This window comes from Pecten maximus, chromosome 11 (genome assembly GCF_902652985.1).
Source record: "Pecten maximus chromosome 11, xPecMax1.1, whole genome shotgun sequence".
NCBI lineage: Eukaryota > Metazoa > Mollusca > Bivalvia > Pectinida > Pectinidae > Pecten > Pecten maximus.
Window position 1 is genome coordinate 13,189,169 of NC_047025.1, and position 15,304 is coordinate 13,204,472.

Genomic DNA, 15,304 nt, shown 5'->3' on the forward strand with positions numbered 1-15,304 from the left:
ACATTCCAGAGTTTCCAGGCTGATCGTCGATCAGCCGGGTGTGCTTTATCTCAAGAGTCGTGACATTAAAAAGATAAAACGAGTATTGATAATAAACAGACTGACAAAGATAACGTATTATGTAATCTCGAGAGTCTAGAACTACCTACCCAACGTTGATCAACGTATCATTTTTAACAACTTAGAAGAACATATGCGCATTGTAAGGCAAGGGGGGGGGGGGGGGGTCTTATTTCCTTCCTGTACTGGGTTTAACATATTAAATACGGCCATTAAAGGACGGCATTCACAAATGATGGGCCTACCTTCCTTTACAGTGACATTGCAATGCACTCACCATCGGGTACATTATACTGAAAACGGGTGAATCTGTCGGAATTGTACCTGTTGCCCCCATTGCATTTGATTATAAAAACGACAAAATTCGGGGAAATGTAATGTCCCGCGGTCTTCGGCATTGACATTTCCGGACAACAAAGGATACAAAACTTCTATTAATAGTTAGCAGTGATCTATACCTTTGAACTTTCGTATCAAAAAGCAATTTACACTCGTAAAGTATATCAAACATTCATTGGGATGGAAGTGAGTTTCAGCAATTTCGTGGTAAAGGTCAACTGCATGTAGATAATCAAACATTAATGACGGAGAGTCTTATTGAGTTTTCATTGAGTTAACAATAAAAAAAATCTGCATAATCTATCATGATATGTGAAACAGTAAACGGATGATCACGACCATAACTTTAAGGTTAGTAAACATATATTAATGAATAGGGATGAATACCTCAGGTATGGAATATGCACAGACTTCCTGTCGTCGATCTTCTCTTCCGAGACTGCATGTTTCAAGGTTGCATTTTAAATACCTCATTGTCTCGTACTTGAGACCAATGGTTTAGCCAAGTCATATTAATGTAATTACAGGCTACTTTGTATACTGTAAAATCAGGGGAAAAGGCAGCTATAAGAATTTTGATTGGTGATTATGTTTTCATTTTAGCTCCTGTTCACCCGTCCTCACATGACTGGCTAACACATTAAACGGTGTTTAGAACGTTGTATTGGTAATAACAGTCAATCAAGTCATTCCAATATACTTAACAAATCAAACATTATGGCTGTGTGTGTGTACATTTCATGAAACGTCTGGTCGTGTTTGTGATCTTACCTTTCAATTAAATATATCATTATAAAATGAGCATACTTTACGAAACTTAACCGATTCGCTAGCATTTAAGATATTTTGTATGGTTTTGAAAAGTGCTACAGTGGTCCCCCTATTGGACAAGCATTAGGTGGTCTTAAAATGGGGTGGTCTTTCTTGAGAGTTTTGTCATCTGAGTGATGTCACCGAGGCCAATGATCACATAAGTGCATGCTACATTATATACATAGAAACGTTATTAAAATTCCATGTTATATATGTTAAAATGTGAAATGCTGGAATAAAAATCCTAAAAATAGTTGTATTTATTTAAAAATACACAAAACTTAAAATACTACTTGAAATTAAAATGTCTTTGATGTTTTTTCACTTATGATCCTGAATTAGTATTTGTGATTTGCACAGGTGATCCAACAGGGAAGCATTGCTTGTTTTTAGTGCAAATTCTTTCTCTTGTTGCAAACAATTCATACATTTTTGCATTTAATTTTGAAAGTTGATCTGTACTTATACAATTTTGATGGGTTTCGCAGAATTTCTGGAAATACTAAAATTTGATATTGTGGGAATCATTGTTTTTTATCAATACTGTTGTAAAGGACCCAGGAAAATAAAAACAAATAAATATATTGATCACTGGCACTTTGTGCCAATTTCGTGTTCGGAGCATAACTTTACTTTGAATTGATGCAGCTGACATCTACATTTAAGTACCAGACTGAGTGTCATACGCCCATACTTTCATAGCCCCGGCATAAATATATGTCGGGCACAAATACTTGTGGCATGTTAAACTTTCCTCTTTTAATTTTCAACATATTTTAGAGATATGAGGCATTGATATGACCAAATATAAAATTCACAGACAAAAAACAGTTATTCAGGGGAGTATTTATCAGTTCCACTGATACTTCTTTAATTTATTTCAGAAATAACAATGGAGATGACGGATATAGGAAACGGATATCAAAATGGCGCCAGTCCTAACCCGTCGAATAAGACGGAGGAAGCGAAAATGAGCAAGAATGTTATCCTAAAAAATATTGTGGTGGTCAGCTTCGGGTTTCTGTTTCTATTTACATCTTTTCAGTCGTTATCGAACTTGCAGAGTTCCCTGAACAAGGAAGATGGTCTCGGTACAGGAGGACTGTCAGTCGTATATGGCGCTCTTGTAGTATCGTGCATGTTCTTTCCGGCTTTTATTGTTGGTCAATTCGGCTGTAAGTGGACTATTGGCCTGTCTATGATATGTTACATTGTGTACATGGCTGCCAATTTCTACGCGGTTTGGGGAACAATGGCGGTAGCGTCAATAATCGTCGGGTTAGGTGCTGCCCCCCTGTGGTCTGCAAAATGTACCTACCTCACACAGACTGCTGTTTGGTACGCCAAACAAACAGGTGCCACCGAAGATGACGTCATCAATAGGTTCTTTGGATTTTTCTTCATGGTTTTCCAAACGAGTAAGTTGTGCATTTATGCATTTGTATACCCTCACTATGAACCTGATCAGTTTAATAACCATTTAAGGATAAATAGTTTAGATTGGTTTGGTAACGCCTGACGTCATATCAGCACAAATTCATTAAAGGATGGTGTCCGAGAATGATGAGGCTACTGAGGAGCGAATTTATAGTGAAATGCCACACCTTAACACTAGCCCTACACCTTACCCGATCTTATTTTACTGACGATTGGCGAGCAAGTTCTTATCACCAGCCCAATCGCTGTATGATGAAGCTAAAGCAGACAGCGAAAACTGACAATTTCGTAGAAATGGGAGTAATGTGCTTCACGTTTGAAGTGGCTTTTGTACATATTAATTTTGAAAAGAAATAATCACTATGTAGTTTGTAAAGAAATAATTACATTGTATTATTGAAAGAATCAAAATTTTACATATGGGTATTTTGAACATAATATTCTTCTTAGAGCCAGCTGAGCTCGTGGTAAACCGCAGCAATCGTCTGTCAACGTTTTACATCACACATTTCTTCAAAACTTCTCCTATTTTGACCAAACGTGACATAGCATAAAAATAACTTCTATTGTATTGAAGGTCAGAAACTAATTTTGTAGAAACATTGATTCTGGCTCCCTATGGGTTTGAGGGGAAGCTAAAGGTCCCAGATGGGATAATGGAGATAAACCCAAGGGCCAAAGAAAGGAAACCAAAATTAGTTATTAATGCAATGTAGGGTGCTGAATGGCAGATCGCAAACTGGGGGAAAAGTATTCGTATTTGTTCTTTTCATAAATACTGAAATATCCATGCGAGCCCAGGCACAATAATAACACTATCAGACGTCATCAGATCAACGCTATGTCAGAAAAACGGAGGTTATAAATTACATGAATTTGTTAATTGTTGAATGTTTCATACTTGGTCCAGTCCTCGCTGCATTAGTCAACTTGCTTAAATGAGACAAGTTTGAGTGCATCCGGGTTATAAGTGTGTTCAGCAGGCATATTGGCACATGCTGTATATCCTGGTCCTTTATACTCCGGAATGGACCAGTTGCTTATTTGTTGTTCCTATGAATGTTAGTATTTTAGTAGGAAGGATCAGACTTTGTACAACACTAGTCTTTGTCTCGGGGTTTCAACGCTTTAAAGGAGACGTGACCCATGACGGTCACATTATATGATAACCACTGCCTTATCTTAACAGGTGAAATACGAGTAGAGAACATTCTGTACCAATTTGTTGGTTTTGACCTTTATTTCAAACGCTAAAAAGATAACGCGTCAAGTTGGACATTATGACAGAACAATTTGTTTTGGATATTTTTAGTCCCCTACCGGTGAAACCGGGGGGACTATAGGTTTTGCCTGCGTCCGTCCGTCCGTCCGGTTAAAGTTTTGGTTAAAGTTTTATAATGGCACACCATTCACTTAATAATGGTATCAGGATGTTGATTCTTGCATAGAGGTTCTTTGGGTGTGTGACATTACTTTTGTACAGTTAAAACAGGAAAAAATATTTTCATTTTTTGAAAATTTTGGCATATTATGAATTTATGAAAAAAATATTTTCTTTTTTTTTGAAAATTTTTGCCATATTATGGACTTAACTGTTTTTGCTGTATTCTTCAGGTTAAAGTTTTGGTTAAAGTTATATAATGGCACACCATTCACTTAATAATGTATAAGGATGTTGATTCTTTGCATAGAGGTTCTTTGGGTGTGTGGCCTTACCTTTGTACGGTTAAAAAAAAAAAAAAAAAATTCATTTTTAGCTCACCTGGACCAAAAGTCCGGTGAGCTTATGTCATGGCGCGGCGTCCGTCGTCCGTCAACATTTGCTTCAAATCGCTACTTTTCAAAAAGTTTTTATTGAATTTTTACCAAATTCGGTCAGAAACATCCTTGGGGAAAGGGAAACAAATTTTGCATAAATGGTGACTCTGACCCCCGAGGGGCCAAAGAGACGGGGCCCAATAGGGGAAATAGAGGTAATTCCTTTAAATCGCTACTAGTCATAAAGTTATGAATGGATTTGAACCCAATTTGGTCAGAAAGATTCTTGGGGGAAGGGGAACAGATTTTGCATAAATGGTGACTCTGACCCCCGAGGGGCCAAATGGGCGGGCCCAATAGGGGAAATAGAGGTAATTCCTTTAAATCGCTACTAGTCATAAAGTTATGAATGGATTTGAACCCAATTTGGTCAGAAACATCCTTGGGGGAAGGGGAACAGATTTTGCATAAATGGTGAATCTGACCCCCGAGGGGTCAAAGGGGCGGGGCCCAATAGTGGAAATAGAGTAATTCCTTTAAATCGCTACTAGTCATAAAGTTATGAATGGATTTGAACCCAATTTAGTCAGAACCATCCTTGGGGGAAGGGGAACAGATTTTGCATAAATGGTGAATCTGACCCCGAGGGGTCAAAGGGGCGGGGCCCAATATGGGAAATAGAGGTAATTCCTTTAAATCTAATAATCTAATAAAATCAGTGTACTACTATGCTGTGCTATGCAGAATCATCTTTATATTTCAATCCAAAGCTGTTATTACACATTTAACTTTAAATTCATTTTATATTCTTTTACTCTGTACAGTATTCCCTGCAGGTAGGGCGTAAGAATTGTACCTGCTGTCCCCATTGCATGATCGCAGGAGGCGACTTAATTTGGGATCTTATCTTTTCTTTTTCTTCTTCCTAATGTCTCCCTTGGCAATGCCTCACTTTTGGTCTTCAGTTGAGCGTTCGCCCCTGTGAGGAAGGCTTTGGATTCTGTCCCCTGGCCGAGACATACCAGAGTCATTAAAAGTGGTAGTTTCTACTCCTGCTTAGCGCTCAGCATATTAGGAGTGGGACGACTGGTTCGCTCGTTGTCAGTATGATGTGACCGGGTGGGGTTTCCTGCTGGATGTCTTCGGCAGTATGCTTCAGTGAGGTAGCACTATAAATCGGCAAAAGTTCCGGCCTATCACAAGGAGACTTAACACAAACAAATCGCAGCCTCCCAAAACACACATACGCACTCATCACACGCATGCATGTCGCACGCACGGGAGGCCGTCCTTAAATGACCTTAGCTGTTAATAGGACGTTAAACAAAATAAACCAAACCAAACCAAACCAAACTCTGTACAGTAGACATACCAAAAGAATACCTGAATATCTTTTAGGGGCAGGAAACCTTGTTTATTCAACCCAATAGAGTTGAATTTACACATTGTTTGGAATGAACTTATTTTCATAAAATGATCATGTTTCAGTTTTGGCTAAACTTTTTTACTCGCATTTGGCTAAAGTTTTAACTTGAGGGAGCCGGTAGGGGACATGTATTAGTTAAGCAATACTCACAGAATGCTTGTTTATTTTGATCTCTTGCACAATGCAGCTATTAATATATAATATGTCACCTGCAAAATGTCCAATACAAAATGTTACAGAAGGGAAATACGCTAACAATGTATATATTAAGATATATTTGCACGTATATACGGGCATGTGATTCTATTTTACAGGTCAGGTATGGGGAAATTTGATTTCTTCCACTGTCTTCAGTCAACGCCCTGAAAATATTACTGAACCGTCGGCTGAGGATCTAGAGAAATGTGGGGCTGTCTTTGACCCAACCGTGTCCACAGTTAACAATACAAACCTGGCCAGACCGCCACTTGAAAAGGTAACTTGACTACAGAATGTATTGCTCGATGGATATATTATTATTTATCATTATCACTTATATAGGTTTCAGAAAGAACGACTACTTTGTCTGCAAACTTGTTTAGCATTTGGTTTGTTTCCGTGGTGATTTATGTCCATGAAAAAAATTATGATGTGAGAGAAGAAACAACAGAAGATAAAAGATTAGTAGTGCAAGGGAGGGGGATGGGAGTGGTAGCAAATCAATATCGGGCTATTCAACTCCACCTCAAAATAAAACACCCTATTCATTATAGGACCTGAAGTTTTCTACCATATATTGACCATAAGGGTGATAAAAATTTAGAATCCTCTTACACAATCGATACACCACCTCTGATCATCGAGGGCTTTCAAATACCAAACCTCTTATCATTGGGGTCTTTCAGATACACCACCTCTTATCATTCATGACCTTCATATAACGACCTCTAAACACCCGGGCCCTCAGATAAACCGTCTCTTATCATTCAGTGCTCTCAGATAAATCACTTCTGATCAACAATTAATCGTCTATCTTAGAATTGTACCAAAGACACCTAATGATTTCCTGATTGTGGCATTTTAGTGACAAGTGACATCACCATATGTACCTTAATATGATACAGCTCTGTTTCGATCGTTAAGAATACAACAAAAAATATTACTCAAGGTATACATCGTCTGCGGAATATACATCGCCTGTGGCTGTGTAGCTTTCCTCATCATCGCTGGTCTCCTCGATCGAATTCAATTGGACAAGGACAAAGATATCCCCGAGGAGGACCGGAGGCTCTCCCCCAAACTTCTTATCGCAACCTTCCGCCATTGGTGGGATTCCCCGTACCAGAAGCTTCTGATGCCTCTAACCATTTACAGTGGTATAGAACAGGCTTTCATCACCGGTGACTACACAAAGGTATTTTCGATGTAAACAAGATACGGCGATTTCATGATCGGATTATACAAAACTGTGGGCCCATTTCTGTTAAATGGTATTTGCGTACCAGTTGGAGGCTGTACGGTTTCATTTGTAGAATATCACTTTTTACTGACGCTGTTCAAATTCTTCTGTTTGCGATTCCTTTCCTATTGTATAGAAATACTCTATCTGCAGCGTTTGATTATAAATCTTAACATATCTCCTTTACTTACAGACCTATATTAGCTGCACACTTGGTATCTGGAATGTTGGTTACGTTATGATTTGTTACGGAGTTGTCGACGCTATCTGCTCGTTTACATTCGGACGTCTGGTGCAGTATGTTGGACATATTCCGTTCTTTATCCTTGGTACGTACCCTTAATTATTTACTTGGGACCAGGCAGGGGTGTTATGTCGATAGAGTATAGGTTTATATATTGAGTATTATGGCTAAGATGAAATTTCACAACCGTTATATAACGTTAAAATGCTACTTTATTCAAATATCCGTAAGCAAGGCGTATGGCGGTTACCTGCCGACTATATGAGGTTTCTCCTTAACATCAATGTCTTTCGCGGAACCCATCTAACGCGTGCACCTAGGCCAACAAGAGATATAATTTGCTTTGCAAATGTTTTAGAATAACCCGAAGTACAAAATTTCCTTCTGCAATAGTTTTCTTGTTAAGTAATTCAGAGCAATTTCCTATGCTAAAACCGTGATTGAAATGTAGTCTTACAGTATATATGAGAATATGCGTCAGTATGTTATTGTTTGAGAAGCCTTATTACATCGAATCCTTACAATAGCATAACGGGAATATTTATAATCCGAACTTATTTTATGTCAATTATTCCCCTCACATGCTAGTAAAAAGCTATTTTAAAGAATAAATCATTTAATATTTTATCAAGATTATTGATGCTTTTATTCGTTTAGATGTTGGCGTTGATTTGTCTCATTTAAAAAAAATGTATGCTGTTGTATTTTTCAATCCAGCATTCCTCGTGCACGGGGGTTCTTTAATCGGTCTACTGCTGTGGAAGCCAAATCCGGATCAATTGTATCTATTCTACATATTTGCCGCCCTATGGGGCATGGGCGACGCTGTTATACAAACACAGATCAACGGTAAGTGGTTTAAAATCTTTGGGTGGTATTTTCATAGAATTTATTAGCTGTCTTGTGTTTGGGACACAGCTCAAGTGTGTTACTACTAAGATTTGAACTTTGGTGGAGATTTAACGAATTATCATATATCAATTAACTAAATCGTGGGGTTAATACAAATCGTTATTAATTTGGAATCCTTAGGATTTATTATGACGTTTAGTTACAGCAGCCATCTCTATACTAGTACCAAAATGTACCAGGCCCTCGGGCTGGCTTCTCTGGGATGGTGTAATATGCCACAGTGGAAGTCATTCACTTGAGAAAAGTATCGAGAGAATATTCGTTGAAATCAGCAGAGTAGTATATTTTATAGCGTTTCTGTATAATCAGATATAAACATTAACAATTCCCCATGTAAAAGAAAATTTATCAATATAAGTTTATATGTTTAACCACTGAACAGTCACTCAACGATACTTAAACGTGTGCATATTACCGGGTGGGGTGTCCTGCTGGGTGTCTTCGGCAGTACGCTTCAGAGACTTAACACGTTTATACCGCAGCCTCCCAAAACACGCATACGCACTCGCCACACGTATGCATATCGCACGCACGGGAGGCCGTCATTAAATGACCTTAGCTGTTAATAGGACGTTAAACAAATAAAACTAAACCATTTGGCATATTATAACAATACAAATAATATTGCTTTCAAATGCATATGATCTACAATAACGATATTCGTTTGTAAAAATGGTGTTTACTTTTAAATGAAAAGACTCCCAGGTTGAATAAATAAATAAATAAATAATAGCTTGCAATAATTCATTTTCACTATCATCATCGTAATTGACGATAAATAGGCAATAATTTGCAGCCGAAAAAAACCCGAAGCTTATTAATTATGTAATACTATCCCAGAAGCCAAACTACTGAACTAAAATGTGTTTTATACTAATAGTACCAGTGCTTGTCATGAAATGATGGATAAACATTTTCACTTTACTTAGGATTGTTCAGAAACATGCATATATAATTATCTGCTAATATCAATAATTGATAAATTCATACGATACAGTGTTTGTTGGATATTCAAAAGGAACATATGGATGAAAGATACAGAGGTGCTCCGAGTATTGTGATTTCTTCTTTACATACACAAGAATATGCCACAAAACGTGGTCAGTTTTAAGGTGTTTTTTTTCCTGTGTCGTTATAGTCTATCAAAAATGACCTGTCGCGTTGACTTTTTCTTGTAATATATTTAAAGTAGGCGATCCTTTTTGTGCATAGATATGTCAAACTGTTAAATGATGTTTTCGTACATCGAATACATAACCCACGTGTACAAGTAGTGGAGTAACTAGGCTGCAAAATAATCATAAAAAACAAACAAAAAACAAAAAGATCAAAGTGATTTCGGGCGACCAACAGCGAACAATGGGAAGCCTTGCAAAAATATGCAATATAACGAAGTTTATTGAGCCTCGTCTCTGTGTCACGCTCAATAAGCCTATACACACTATTTTTCTGGGTCGACACATTAATTGAATGTAGAAATGAAAACAAAATCAAATGTAAACATACAAACAAAATATGAACTGATACATGTTGAACAACACGCAAACAAATATATCTTTTAATTGGAAAACTTCCCTACGGGATTTCGAACCCTAACAATGTCACCAGTTCTTTGGTAACTACCACTTATGTACGTATGCAATACACTCATTTCCCTATATGATTATTGACCTGTCTGCAATCAATATACTAATCAAAGTTCAACACGACATGTCATTCTTATCAGACTATAGTTTCAAATATATTTAGACGAAAAACCGGATTGACCTTTGACAGAAAGGGGGCTTCATCAACATAGAAATTATCAAGTACAGTTTTGTTATCTATCTCATGCTACGACCTAGGTCTCTTTGTTTTGTTGACATGTTGATTTAGGCTTACAAGATGCACATGTGCAGCTATTGGGTCAGATCGAGTTTACATAATGTGGGCAGAGCTGTATTCGTCGTTTTGCCGTACCAACAGTTATTACCTACCGATTTTTCAGACGAAATTGCATTTTGGATTGAATTAAGTTGGAACATGTCCATTAACTTATGGGGCGAATAGACATCAAGTCAATACTGAAAGTTTTGTTCAACCAAAGTTGTATCATCCCTTTTCCCCTGCATGTTCCGATACTTTTACCCGTAGCATCACTTACGCCAAACGAAGATAAAACAGCTGTATGGTGCAGGTCTATATTAATCAATCGACACATACTGTATCTGATTTTGAACTACTTTCGTTACATTGAATCTTCATTATGGGTTTAATCTTATTTGGTGACCAGAACGGGAACACATGTTTTGTATGAAAGCTGACAGTGCAAGTTAAAAAGCTTACAATTGAGATTTAAAAATGTAAGAAGTTTCAGTATTCAGACGTTTCTGGGATATTCTACTATGATCAAAGCATGTTCCATTCATCGTATCTGTCGATATTTTAGTTTATTTTCTGCTTAATCGGCATCAGTCCAGGAATATCATATGGAGACTTAACACGAACATACCGCAGCCTCCCAAAACAAACATAACCACTCGCCACACACATGCATTTCACACTCGCGGGAGGCCGTCCTTAAATGGCCTTAGCTGTTGATAGGACGTTAAACAAATAAAACCAAACTAAGTGCTCTGCTTGGAGATGCATACCTGGATCCAACCCATATAAAAAGCACATTGAAATTGTCATACTTTTAGGTAACGTTTTTGCATTTAAACATAAGAAGTATAACTAATAATTGAACATCATTCTGTGAGATGGATCTTTCGCTAGCCCCAGTCAATTACTTATGGTAAGGTTCTTTTGTTAATAATTAAGATGTTTCAGGTGTTGGATCAAACTTTGCCGAATCGTTGTACACTGTATTACACAACATGATATGCTGGTGAATCGATAATAAAATGCCTGTTGTTAGTATAATGTGACCGGGTGCGGTGTCCTGCTGGGTGTCCTCGGCAGTATGCTTCAGTGAGGTAGCACTATAAATCGGCAAAAGTTCCGGACTATCACAAGTCGTCATTACACGAACATACCGCAGCCTCCCAAAACACACATACGCACTCACCACAAGCATGCATATCACACACAGAGGAGGCCGTCCTTAAATGACCTTAGTTGTTGATAGGGCGTTGAACAAATAAAACCAAACCATTCGTCCGTTTATCTGTCTGATGTTAACATTTTCCTTCAGAACCAAATCTTCTCAAAAACCAAAAAGTCAAGAATCATGATACAGTCAACTTCGTTTATAAAGAAAAACCACCTGTTGAATCCGGATTTCGGTATTCCTGTTCACAAGGTTTTAAAACCGACAACAAGACTAGACTTATTATAAGTATAGCGTTCATTTAATTAAGGGCAGTATCTGTATTTAATTACATGTTTCACGATTTTACTTAACAAAATGTCCGAATGTATTGAGACAGGCATAAAGCTTATCGTCACTGCTAATACGTTTAAAAACAATATTTTGCGGGGTTCCTGGACATACCGGAATACCTGGCAATGAAAAAGCAGACCGCGCCGCAAAAGCGGCATTATCACTTCCACCAACTGATTTTAAACTTCATTTTACCGATTTTAAGCCGTTAGTTACTACATTTTTATTAGCACAGTGGCAAAATGAATGGAACCAATATGTAGACAATAAACTTTACTCAAAGGAAATATCGGCAAATGGTATCCTTGCTACAGAGACAATCGACGAGACGAGGTTGTTCTTGTCCGTCTTAGGATGGGCCATACATATTTAACGCATTCCTACTTATTGAAGCCTGAGGACCAGCCCCCAGTGCATCGTGTGCAATGAACCATTTACCGTCAATTGGATTGCATTGATCTACAACTTGCAAGAGAGAGTTTTTACAACAGCATGGCAAGTCTGAAGACTCTGTTCGAGTCTGTTAGTATATACAAAATTTTGAACTATCTGAAAGTTATTGGTCTTTATCACAAGATTTGACTAACCATAGCCACTTTTTGATTTTAAACTTATCGTTAGTGTACCAATATATATATCTACATTTTTACATGTTTCGTTGTTTTATGTCATTTTGTCTCTTGCCGTTTTTGCTCGTATTTTTAATCACTTGTTTTGGCCCTTATGACATTTATAGTGTTGATGGGCCGTTAAGCATTTTAACTAACTAACTAACTTAAAAACCCAAGCTAAATTACAAGTCCTGTAGTGAACGTCTTAGGTACGAGGCTGAATCTTGTCATTTGGCTCAATCGCAAGGAAACACGCTTTCCTAAAAACAATTTTTGATCTTATTTGGTATGACATCCCTCCAAAGCTTTCAAAACGATTTCAATTAAAACAGCTAAATAATCGCCTCAAATTTTGTCTTAATTTCTGCTAATTTTTTTACTGTGTGATATTAAGCTGCATATGCAGGATCAACATTTGCAGTATATTATACTCTTTAAGAAAATAAGATCACTTGACCAAATAAAATATTGTTTTGATAGTGTTTTGGATAAAAAGGTGAACCCAGTCATACACCTGATGGACAAGTTTATTTTGGCCATAGCACAGGCCCCTGTGACCTTTTGAATTTTTGAAACCTATTTCACTCTAAGGGTGCTACAAATAATATCTGGTTATGGTCAAATTGTTTCGTGGGCAAAATTCGATTGTTCGTGAAAGGGGTCTTTTCATATTGTTTTCAAGGTTGAAACCTCTTCCACTTTTGTTTGGAAGTCTTATTATAATGATGAACAGAGATAAATACAGAACAGGTAGGTCAAAGCAAGAATATATTTCGCAGGTGACCCAATGAAATGCACCGTTGATTGCTTTACCAAGAGAAACGTGTCGACTGAGAAAAATTATTTCGTAATTACAGGTAAAAATGTGAATAGACTCAAAAATTACTTCGATGCTTCAGTAAGATAAGAGCTACATTACAATATAGTGATGAAAACAGAGACTCAAAATCTACTTCGTTATGTCTGAGGTTTTGATGATTCCTCTTCGGTATGTTCGATATTGGCTATTAAACTGGTGGTTTCCTGAGAGTGATCGCCCTGCAGGTAGGGCGTAAGAACTGTACCTGCTGCTGACCCTGCAGGTAGGGCGTAAGAATTGTACCTGCTGCCCCCATTGCATGATCGTAAGAGGCGACTAAATTTGGGACCTTTTTTTTCTCTTCTTTCTTAACAACTTTCTTCTTCCTAACGTCTCCCTTGACACTGCCTCACCTTTTGTCTTCAGTGGAGCGTTCGCCCCTGTGAGGAAGGCTTTGGGTTCTGTCCCCTGGCCGAGACATACCAGAGTCTTTAAAAATGGTAGTTGCTGCTCCTGCTTAGCGCTCAGCATACTAGGAGTGGGACGATTGGTTCGCCCGTTGTCAGTATAATGTGACCGGGTGGGGTATCCTGCTGGGTGTCTTCGGCAGTATGCTTCAGTGAGGTAGCACTATAAATCGGCAAAAGTTCCGGCCTATCACAAGGCGACTTAACACGAACATACTGCAGCCTCCCAAAACACACATACGCACTCACCACACGCATGCATGTCGCACGCACGGGAGGCCGTCCTTAAATGACCTTAGCTGTTAATAGGACGTTAAACAAAATAAACCAAACCAAACCAAATCCTGAGAGTGAGCATGATAAATTTTAGAAAATGTTTGCCTTCGTTTAATCGATTTTGAGTTTAATTTATCACAGGCGTCTGTTTCTGGTTACTATTGAGAGAACAAAATATATTTGCCCCTACTCGCACTATATCAGCAAGGTGTAACACTTCAAGAGCGGACGATGCATCGACTGTTGAACATACGTAGGCTATTTATCTTAGAGCTTGTTTTGCAATGGACAGTCTGATTGGTCGACGATTATAGTTAGTACTGTTTACAGAGCTGTCGACCAAACAGATTACCCGTTGCAAACGGTTCTTAATTATATAACTTACTTCCGTTTCACAGTCGATGCATCGTTGGCTATCACGACCGCTTTTGGTCTATTCTCTTATTCCTAAAGCATTCACACGGAAAAGGAATAACATGCATTGGTAATTTAGGATTTTAAACCACCAATGTACGTTACTGAAGTTTTTGTGCACTTTATATTTTTGTCAGATTTAAATTTAAATTCAATGTGAATCGAAAGCGCACCCCCCATTTCCGACTTTTCAAGTGTTTCACCTTTCTATAGTAGAAAATGTGTTAATATTTGTTTTCTTTAAATAATAACCAGAATCAGACGCCTTGGAATAACAATTTTGTTGTGAAGGTATTTTTTCTTGATCTTATTTAACGTAACAAGGGTCAAATGTGTTCAAACTCTCAAGTGACCTCTACTGAATGACAAAATCCATGGAATCAATATAAAAAAAAGACTTGTAGGTTTCCGAGATGCTATTAAACTTGTGTGCGAAAAAGATGGCCTTTAGCGATACTCAATGCAACCAGGGTCACTGAAATTACATCTGATCAACTGAAATGCAGAGAATAATTAATACTGAAGTAGTGAATACAAGAGGAGCGATGCAGGTCGATTCATCATCGGTTTAATTTGTTACTGTCCGCAATTTTCTTACAGCTCTCTACGGGTTCCTGTTTTCAAAAACTCCGGCAGCAGCATTCGCAAACTACCGTCTCTGTGTATCCTTAGGATGTATTATGGCGTTTAGTTACAGCAGCTACCTCTATACTAAAACAAAACTGTACCTTGCCCTGGGCTGGCTTGTCTTAGGAATGGCGTTATACGCCATAGTGGAAGTCATGCACAGGAGAAAAAAATCGAGAGAACATAAATAGCATCAACAGAGTAAGATATTTCAAAAACATGTCTGCATGTTTAAATTGGTATATTAGTTAATAGTAACAACTTACAATATAAAAGATATCCTGGGTATCTTTACATAGGTATAGTTAATTACCTGTAT

At 37.8% G+C, this 15,304-nt stretch overlaps 1 protein-coding gene across 4 annotated transcripts in view; it reads left to right on the forward strand.

Annotated features, from left to right (window-relative positions):
- Positions 1 to 15,304, forward strand: part of LOC117337328 (protein unc-93 homolog A-like) — a 37,576-nt gene that overhangs the window by 16,651 nt on the left and 5,621 nt on the right. For all 4 annotated transcript variants that reach the window (XM_033898249.1, XM_033898248.1, XM_033898250.1 and 1 more), the window contains 5 exons: positions 2,097 to 2,630; positions 6,148 to 6,308; positions 6,981 to 7,226; positions 7,465 to 7,600; positions 8,233 to 8,364. In XM_033898249.1, coding sequence (XP_033754140.1) covers positions 2,105 to 2,630; positions 6,148 to 6,308; positions 6,981 to 7,226; positions 7,465 to 7,600; positions 8,233 to 8,364 — 1,201 coding nt within the window. In that variant the 5' untranslated portion in view covers positions 2,097 to 2,104. The remainder of the gene's footprint in view (positions 1 to 2,096; positions 2,631 to 6,147; positions 6,309 to 6,980; positions 7,227 to 7,464; positions 7,601 to 8,232; positions 8,365 to 15,304) is intronic.